Raw genomic sequence first — 10,239 nt, forward strand, 5'->3', positions numbered from 1 at the left:
AGGCTAAAGAAAATTAATATGTGCTTTTTTATTTGTAATATTTAATTTTCTATCTCTACTTGTCATTAATATATCCTGCCGTCCTGCCGTCCTGCTGAACGGCTTATAAATGCAATCACTTGATATTGCAAATAATATATTTAGTATTTTTTTTATGATAAGTCTGTGCTTATTATACTTAAAAAATAAAAAAATAACAACGTCTTACACTGCATGTGAAGCAGATTTGGCTTATAAAAACTAAAAGTACACGCGTCGATTTTTCAATATTTTGTAAGTTCGTTCATATATTCGTCCGCAATATTCTGAGCACGTGCGAGTCAATAATTCATATTTTTTGAGAAACTTGTTAATTATAGATATATTACTGGGTATGTTGCCCAATATTTTATATAATCGCAATAATTTAATTACTTATATGTGAATATTTCGACCTAGTAGTTGATTGTGGTTACAACGAAAATAGTACTACAATAAGCCATGGATTTATAGAAAAAGTTGTATTCTTTCACACATAACAAGTGACAAAATAACAATATCATGTTAGTAGAACTGCAGCAGAAATAGGTGTAGCGGTGGTGACTCCAGACTCAAACCAAAGAGGTGGCTCTTTCAACATGACGTTGGGTAGACCTTAAACTACTCGTATTTGAAGTGAAAACAGTTGTCATAGGTGGCAGTGGCGGCATACTTGGACTTTATCAGGTGGGTAGACTCGCTCGCTACATCACTATCATATATTTTGCCAAGTACAAGTCAATTTCGCTACGAGGGTTCCGTCCCATTAAATTATTTAAATTATTATTATAATAATTTTGTTAAATTTGCACCTATAAAAATTCATGCAATGTCTTCCTGTTACAGTTTAATAAATTAGTACGAAAAATGTCGAAAATTACCAGTTTCTTGTACTATTACAGTATAATATTTGTTTCTATAGCAACCATACATATAAACACTCAGTAAAAATGTTAAATATCTTTTATCTATTATGATTATAATAATAAAAGAGATAGACCCCTGTGACAGACAGACAGCGGAAGCTTTGTAATTGTTCAGTCTTTAATTTTGGATACGGAACGCTAAAAAGGAACATAAACGTGTAATTACAAAAAGCGTTGTAAAAAAGATGTCAATAAATGCCGTGGGTGTGGTAACCACGTTTTACCTAATACCTACCTGTTTGCGCCCACGGTAACTCGAACATCGATTACCTAATTAATTACACTTTTATTTTAATATCCCAATCCACTACAACCTCCGCGTGACCCATGCTCGATTAAACTTGACAAAAGTATGTTAATTGAAATTGTACTGTAATTGAATAAATTAGGAATGATTAATTTGGTTTAGGTAACTGTCCACAATTATTTTTATCGAGAACATTTTTTTATTTCATTTCATATGATTGTAGCCAATGGACATCTGTACGATACTCGCAATAATAAGCGACTACGGATTATTTTGATCGGAAAATACCAAGCTATCAAAAACATAACTTAAAAAAACAAGTCACGCAACTCAATTCTTCTACCGTAAAAAGTTGTGAGATACATGTAATACCAAGTCGATTAATTTATTCAGTCCCTACTTAGGAGACCTTCTGTCTTAAGTTATTACGTAATTAGCTAACCTTATGGGACCATATCAATATTAACAATAATTTATGTTTTAGATAAATACTTGACAATCGTACTAAACAATATTATTTATTAAATTAATATATTACTTGTGTAATGCGATGTGATGCGATAAACAAACAATGTATTTCCAAAGTAATAACTTCCTAACTACTTACTGCGCTCTGTTTGTCAATTGTATGACAAAATATTATATCTTGTATCGCTTAAAAACAAAGTTTCAACCTTGATTTCGCTATAAAAATATTCCAAAACGCGCCAACTTTATCAAACGCAAATCTATGCAGCCTTGGATCCTATCTTTCACGCTGATAGTGCCTAGATATTTTGAGAAACGTGACGAAAATATAATAACTTGTACATGATGATCCTTATCGTTGAAATTACCTTGTAATTTTTGACAAAATACCCAAATTTGGTAACATGATATGTGCGTGCCTACAACGATTACGTATTTCAAGTTATTATAGCAATCGTGTGAATACTTTATGTTATTTGTAACTACAGTTTAAATATCTCACATTTAAGGTATTAAGTATGTTGAAAAAACATACTGTAATCGTAAGTTCTCCTTGTTGTAATAAGACGGCGCTGACATCAGCGGGCTAGCATTTCTGACTATAGCAGTATAACACTGCTGTTTCAAATGCTGTCACCTACTATTAGGTAGGTAATAGCATTTGAAACAAGTACGCACTAACTTAGGGTATTGCGTACGATTACAACTATTATATTTCTTAAATTATTTACAGGATTTTAGGAAAAAAATAGTCTTTTAACAGCTAAACAATATTTTAAAAAAATATTTTTTCATTTACATCGGGACTATCATAATTGCTCTAATTTTGTCTTTAGAGGTAACAACATATTTGTGTTCAACCTTTTTAGAACTTCGCCTCTTACTGGAATTAAAACTTCAAAATTAGGTTTGTTAGGTAGTCTATAATATAATGAGTACCATAGCGCTGTATGGTGCATTGCGTAGAAGTGCGATGACTTGTTGCTCGCCGTAGTGAGTGGACATTTAGACAAGGCTGTCTCTACGCCTATATGCCGTCAAATTACCATATTACCATTTTACCAGTTTAAATTAAGAGGTGTTGAAATTAGTCCGAGATCAGCCTACACCAAATTATCAATTCATTCATTAGCACCGGATCTAAACGGTAAGAAATCTTTAATAACATCGCACGTGAAACCTCCATATTGAGATCAATCAATCAATCTGTCATACAAATCTCGACTTGGCAAAATTGAGTCATTCTTCACCATTATGCTTTATGCTTTAGAATTTGGCTGTCACGTCACGAAACATTGACTTACTGAGGTGCTTAAATATAAAAGTCAGTAAAGGCTTGTTCACAATGATTGATTGATGATTTATTTCACTAGTAACAGGAAATACGAATTTTGTAAATTTAGGAAGCAAATACGGTCATTATTCAACGAAATAATCAACGTACCGGTAAGATACGTAGAATTCTACTTACTTAGTTTAAATGTATTACAACAAACTACCTATATATATTATTCAAGTAGTGAACATAGCAGTAAGTATAACATACCAAGTGGATACTGCTGCCTATAGACATCTATAATCCAACCTAGATAAAACTAGGTTCGCACGTGAGGATAGCGACAGATGCGTACCTACCCCTGAAGAACTGTAAGTAATAAACAATTTATTATACGCACTTCACTTAGAAAAATAATGCGTACCTGGGATTCGAACGTTTATCCGACTGAGAGGCTAATCTTCAACCACTAACCTATCAAATTCAAATCTCATTTATTCAAAATTCATATAGAACCCTTTTTGAAAGTCAACATACTACCACCGCTTCAGAAGGTGTTTGGCTATGGAGAAGAAGCGGCGCAAGAAACTCCATACCACTGCCTTATTCACCACCATTCATTCTCAAGTTTATTAAAAGCCTAATACATTAATCGCGCACCGTGACCGCGCCTTTACAGTGCATCAATTTTTGTTGATCGTGGCCGTAGCGCCTAATTTAGGGTCGGCTTGATTAATTGCAAATTAAACTCCCCTCAAAGGTGGTTCGACCGTATGACTTTATTGAATTTCATGCACGCTGATTTATGCTTGGTATTGCCAATTTATTATTATGAAGCCAGCGAACCGGGCGATTATCTCGCCGTAAAATTTTGAGGAAAGCCGTATGTTGCATTGGGAAAATAATTACTTGAAACACCGGTCTAAGTTGAGTTCAACGGCTTCAATACCCGTGTTCTGGATTTTGGTGTGTTAAATGAATAAAACATCCTATCTCTACTTTGTTGTATGTTTCATGATAATTCAAATATACATATTTTAAATTAAAAATGTCTTGTTTTATTTTCGCTTTTGTATTTTTCTGTCTTTGTTTATTAGTGTGGCAATCAGTCAATAAAAATAAAAGTTTGCTTATTACTTTTAGTTTAATTTGTAATTAAGACATTTTAGAGCATTTTTGATACGTCCTATTTAAGACTATTTATTTTAACAAAAAAAATAATAATCAAAGTTCTCTCGGTTGTGACCTATGATATAACCTCCAAAACAAAAACGAAGTAGATGTTTGGATAGGTAGACTAATGTAATGTCTAGTCTACGATGTGTACCGCCAACTATCCAAAAAATCACAACCGGATCCGACGCCTTAACGCGCCCTTTAAAGTACGAAAGCATGCGTAAAATTCAATCACTAGCGGTTACCCATCAAACTTTCGATCGCACTGACGTTGCTTCACTTTGTAAATCTTAAACAAGCCGCGAAGCTATGTTACGTTTACGATCAAACAATCGAATTAAAATATTGCCATAATATCAATAAAGCACAAAGTATCAATAAAGATCAATAATAATTAAAGAAATAATCAGAAGCTTTAGTTTTAAATGTAGCAACAATAACGCATTATAGCCGGTGTATAAGGATAATCTATTCAGAGTGACAAATCGATTGATCTGCTCACTCCTACGATTGAAACACTTAGCGGACGCATAATTAAGCGAAACTAACATTAATTACACGCTTTACAATATTAGTCACTGGATGACTAATATTTACCGCTACATCTTATAGTATGAGAAAATAGCGGAAATTGAAACAGTGACAATTGGTTTATTAAGAAAAATTATTTTGAGGCTTTAAACGGTGAAGAAAACCAGCGTTAAGATAATTCCTTTATTTTCCAATTGGTGTACACAAAAGATGTATAAAAATCGCCAATTTGAACTTAGCTAGCATGACGGAAGATGGACTAAGCCTCTGAAACTGTTTTAGGCATACCTAAAGAATGACTTTCATATCAGGTTAAGACTAGAGCTTTTACTCAGTAAGTTCATTTTGGTTTGTTATAATGTTTAGCAGATGACTTAGAATATAAGAGCTTAAATTTAATCTTAGGAAGTATATTTCATCGAATCTCACACACGATGGGACTAATCGCTAAGACTTAACTAACTTAGTGTCATAATGTAGGCATTATACCTTATTGTATTCACTCGATTTATTATAGGTATCTCCTTATTTTGTACAGACAGACAGTTTGATAAATCATACTACGCTGTAAGCCAATTCGAACAAATTTTATTACTGTAAGCCTTAGAGTCTAAGGTCAGGTACAGTAACTGCAATATTGACTAGCTGTGTTCAACGGCTCCGTTTGCCATAAAGTTTTAATGAGCCCCAAGCTTACATTGATTACAGTATTGTGAAAATACTCAAAGTTGATAATCCTACAAGAGGTTATTGATACCAAGCTGATTTAAATAAACATTCTAAATAACGGTTAGTCTCGTTAATATATTACTGTCCCACTGTTAGGCACGGGTTTCCCTCTCAGGGTGATAGGGTTTCGCCCACAGTCCACCGCGCTGGCCAGATGGGGATAGGAAAATCAAATGTGCATGCCTAGGATTTAACTTCGGCTATCACTCTTAACTTCACAAATAATTCTCTGAGCAGATTCCATTATTACATTAATGGTATGTCTTCTTCTCAGTGACTTCTAAACCCACAATAGTTCCCGGTAAAGTTGAAAATTTGCAACAATATGCCATAACTTTTCGTTCTAGCCTCTAAATTTCCATTTATCCATGAAGAGCGTTAAATATAGATTCTACTAATCCAAGAATCACCAATCTAAGAACAACTAATCCAAAACCAAGAACCACTAAACTAAAGCACCAAAATAATTCTGAAGGTGGTAGAACCCTTTGAGGTTCGATTCCGGCGGCACCACCGCCACACCTATTTCTGCCTAATAACAGTAGTGTTAGGCACTGCTGTGTTCCGTTTTAAGGGTGTTGTAAGGAAGACATACTTTTCCAAGGCGTTTCAGCTTAGTCCTCAGGGGTAGCGACGCATCTGTGGCCGATCTAGGTTGGAATATCTAATTCTATCTGGGGTTGAATACAGATGGCCATGGGCGGCAGTAGCCACTTACTATAAGGTGGACTGCACGCTCGTCTGCTACTCGTATATTATAAAAAACAACCTCTAAATTTCCTTTGTTCCATGAAGAGCGGCAAATAAGGATCCTACTAATCGAAGAGTCACCAATCTAAGATACACTAATCCAAGACCAAGAACCACGAAACTAAACTACACTCATAGATTTACTATGCAATAGCTTCCAATTTATTTATACACCCTTACATTTATTAAACCAACAATAATGAGCCGACGATACAATGTTGGATCAAGCGGAGACAATAAGACACGTAATGTCCTACATCTGGCACTAACATATTACATACATACTGATTAGATTTATTGACTGGTCTGATAGTACGCGATGAACGATGAAAAAATTATTTCATAGACGCATGCGACCCTATGTAATACTAAGAAACCCACTTGTTTTCTTAGTCTTAAGGAGTGGGATCGCATCTGTACTCACTTCAGTTAGTTGTTCTATATGGAGTTGGTTACACATGTCCATGAGTGGCAGTAGCCACATGCGGCCCACCTGATGGTAATCAAGTGTGGCTACTGGGGTCACACATACAGCAGTATCAATACTTTAAGCTTAAAGGGTGTGGTAAGAGAAACTCTTCGAGGCATTCCATCTATAGCAAACCTCAGGCAGGAATGTAATCTTATTTCGGGTTGATTATAGATGTCCATGAGCAGTGTCGACTTACTAGCAGGTGGACTGCAAGCTTGTCTACTACAAGATAATAATAAAAAAAACCTCAACATCAAGCAATTAAAAGCTTTTGAGATGCTTAAGTTGCAATTAATATTCTTTACAGGTGGTTACTCAACATCGAAATATGTGAGAAGTGGGCATATATAACCCATATAAATAGTGAGTATAAACAATTAGAATAAATATTGTTAGTTACTTACAATAAAACAATAAATAGAAGTAACGATCTGATGATATAATGCTAAATCACGCGAGGATCATAAGATCATAATGCCGCAGCTACGGATTAGATTTATTGACCAGGATGACAGAATAAGATGCGCGATAAACGATCATTTAGCTTACAGCTACAGGTTAAGAAAATATATAACTTTTAACTCTTCGTTGCTACTGCAAGCGTGGAGAATCCTTTATAGTTAGACTACGCCGCCACCTAGGTACTTAAATTTGATCTTCATAATTGTAGTGTACGGTTTATAAAGTGAGAAAGGGTGAAGACGCAATTTTGAGCAAATAAAGTTAAAGCTATTTATGATCACTACCAAAATAAAGTACATGCTTATTTTTGATCACTATTTCATAAAAAAGAAAGTGTACAGCAACCCGAAAATGCTGAGAAGAAAAATCTTAAAAAGGTAATGAGTCAATGTAAAGAATCACCTTTAAAACAGGCATCCTTCGAGAAATATTCTAGTATTGAAAAAATAAAACCCTTGATATTTTCAATATTACATAATAATCGTTATAATGACAATATTACAAAAATAATTAAAGTATTTATATAATAATCCATAATAAGACCCAACCCCATTTTTAGTGGCAGGCCCTCGGTATGATTTTACTTTTAATTATTCTGCGCACTATATACAAATATGTAAAAAGACAAACTTGTAAAGCGTGTATCTGCACTTGCTACAAGCAGATACAGGCCTGCTGTACAGAGGCCTGTATCTGCTTGTAGCAAAAGCACTTCATTTTTTTATAATATAGGAGTAGCCGACGAGCATGCAGTCCACTTGATAGTAAGTGGCTACTGCCGTCCATGGACATCTGTAATCAGCCCCAGATAGGATTAGATATTCCTACATGTGGTCCGCCACAGATGCGCCGCTACCCCTGAGGACTAAGGTGGAACACCTCGGAAAAGTATGACTCCCTTACCACACCCTTCAAACCGGAACACAGCAGCGCCTAACACTGCTGTTATTAGGTAGAAATAGCTGTGGCGGTGGTGCCGCCAACCACAAAGGGTTCTACCACCTTCAAATTAATTATTAATTAATTATTTTGGTATTGTATTTAATAGTTGTTATTTTGCAGACATTTTATTACAAAATAATTTATATTTTACCAATATGTATTTAAGATGTTATTAATACAAAATTAATTATTGTATCACTATCTTTTCATCGCTCTCAATTCTCATGTTATGAGAAACGAGCCTTAGACGTCTAATGTCCTACATTTGGCACTAACAAAGGTACGAATCAGATTTAGAGGATTATTGCACTTCCCAGTTATAAATCTCGCCGTGAGTGGGTACATCGTCTGTTTTTCTAATGAGGATCACGCTTTCAATCATACCCTTATAGACTGCACAGAGCACTTTCATTATAGAGCTTTCTTGAGCTTTCAGTGTAATGTTCTGAAAGCTTCTGAAAAATGTTAACACTAATCACAGCGCTTTGTCATAATCATAATCATAAATCTTTTATTGCATAAATATTTTATTCTAGTATTATAGTCGATAATCGTTAGTATCAATAAAGTATTTTTATAAAAATATTTAACCTTCACTTTCTTTATTTTCTTACATAATAATTAACTTTAACTTTGAGTTGAACTAAACTCTACTTCTAAGTTTCCAAAAACACTTGGATACAATGTAGAGTAGCTCAATCTGTTCTTCAATTAACTTCTAATTTACTTAGAGGTACCCATAAAATAATATACAACTTTTTATATGTAAAAAAGCGTGTTAAGGACATTATTGTCATGTATATTAATGTTAAATACTTTAACCATTTAGTAAAGTCAATTTTTTATATTATAATTACTAAATAAATCATGTTATTCAAACGTTTAAATAAGATTTTTATTTTAATCGAGTTCAAACCTCAGCAATTTTAAAACATAAACAAAAGCAACATAAGTAACAATATCTTATTTAACATTTTCTCCTACAGTCAGAACAAGCACATGAAATAAAACCTAGCTACTAGAACACTAGCAGTTATATGCACACATTTCATCACATATTTATCTCGGTTGACTTACCAGATGAGTGCGGAAGTTATATTTTAACTATCATCTCAGTAAGCGCTACAATTGATCTTCTAACGCCTATTACTACCGAGGTGACAGATAGACCTACATTACACGCTCATTGTTTCATTAACTCCTGACATTTTGTGCTGCTTTAAATAAATGCCTGTAAATTAATGTTCTGTCCGCTAAAGGTGAGAACCGCGCTCCGAAATAAATCATCTTTCATCACACCCAATCAATTAAGATACACCAGTCTATCTCACAGATTCTAATGCAAATTAATCAACGCAAACTTATCTATCTACAACCGAACGAAGGCAATTTACATACATTTTATGGCTTGTAAAATGCTAAACATTCCACTTTCCTTATATATCTGCATAATATCAGATTGATATTTGATTTATAGGCTTCTTGTAAACACGACAGCTTCGTATTAATAAGAGCTTTTAGCAACAAATCAGGCGAGATAAACGCGAACGCGATGTCGGAAACGCGACGCAAGACCTGGAGAAATTAGCTGAATATTAACAAACTGGCGGACTCACCACCAGGAGTCGGTGATGGGCGCGAGGAGCAGCAAACAAGAGGCGATGACCACCGGCCGCATGTCTCTCCGGACATCACAGCCCCAACTCCCGGGCCCTAAGCATGCCTACGCCGACCCCTGACCCGCAAACATTCAAAGCTAAGAGCGACCGTTCGATTGTCGTGTAATTTCGACCGAAATTTGCGGAACGAACGATCGATTTTCGATACGGCTCCGAATTTCGCGGCGTTGCGTGCGTGGATCCCTTTCGGCGGGAGATCGCGGCACGGACTGACGTTCACCTGCGCGCCCACCCCGCCGCACGCGCAGCGCAAAACGATTTTCGCGCTATTTTGGCTAATATTTAGCGGATTAGGCTTCGCGTGATTAGAAATGCAAAGGTGGGGATACGAACATTCGTTACGACGCGTGTGGGCGATTTAATAAATTAGCGCTTTTGCTCGATTAACTAACGTCTATCTAATCCAGTTTCGTGTTAATTAACTACGTCCTCGTCAATCTGTCGATCTCGATTGTATGCTTAATTCATGTTATATAGCGCTAAAGTTGATCGAATCTAATAGGAAATTATTTCTTAAACCTTATGTTAAGTCGAAGCTTTTCCGGAGGTTGTATGGAGAGTAA

General features: G+C 35.2%; 1 protein-coding gene across 1 annotated transcript in view; it reads right to left on the minus strand.

The window, feature by feature from the left end:
* The window catches only part of Wnt6 (Wnt oncogene analog 6), a 44,880-nt gene extending 34,969 nt beyond the window's left edge, over positions 1 to 9,911 (minus strand). The window contains exon 1 of the mRNA XM_073081229.1: positions 9,614 to 9,911. Within this exon, the coding sequence (XP_072937330.1) occupies positions 9,614 to 9,675 (62 nt within the window). The 5' untranslated portion in view covers positions 9,676 to 9,911. The remainder of the gene's footprint in view (positions 1 to 9,613) is intronic.
* Positions 9,912 to 10,239: the final 328 nt, after the last annotated feature.

Source organism: Epargyreus clarus, unplaced genomic scaffold (assembly GCF_041222505.1).
Source record: "Epargyreus clarus isolate Ecla_fem2 unplaced genomic scaffold, WU_Ecla_fem_2.2 ptg000015l, whole genome shotgun sequence".
NCBI classification, from domain to species: domain Eukaryota; kingdom Metazoa; phylum Arthropoda; class Insecta; order Lepidoptera; family Hesperiidae; genus Epargyreus; species Epargyreus clarus.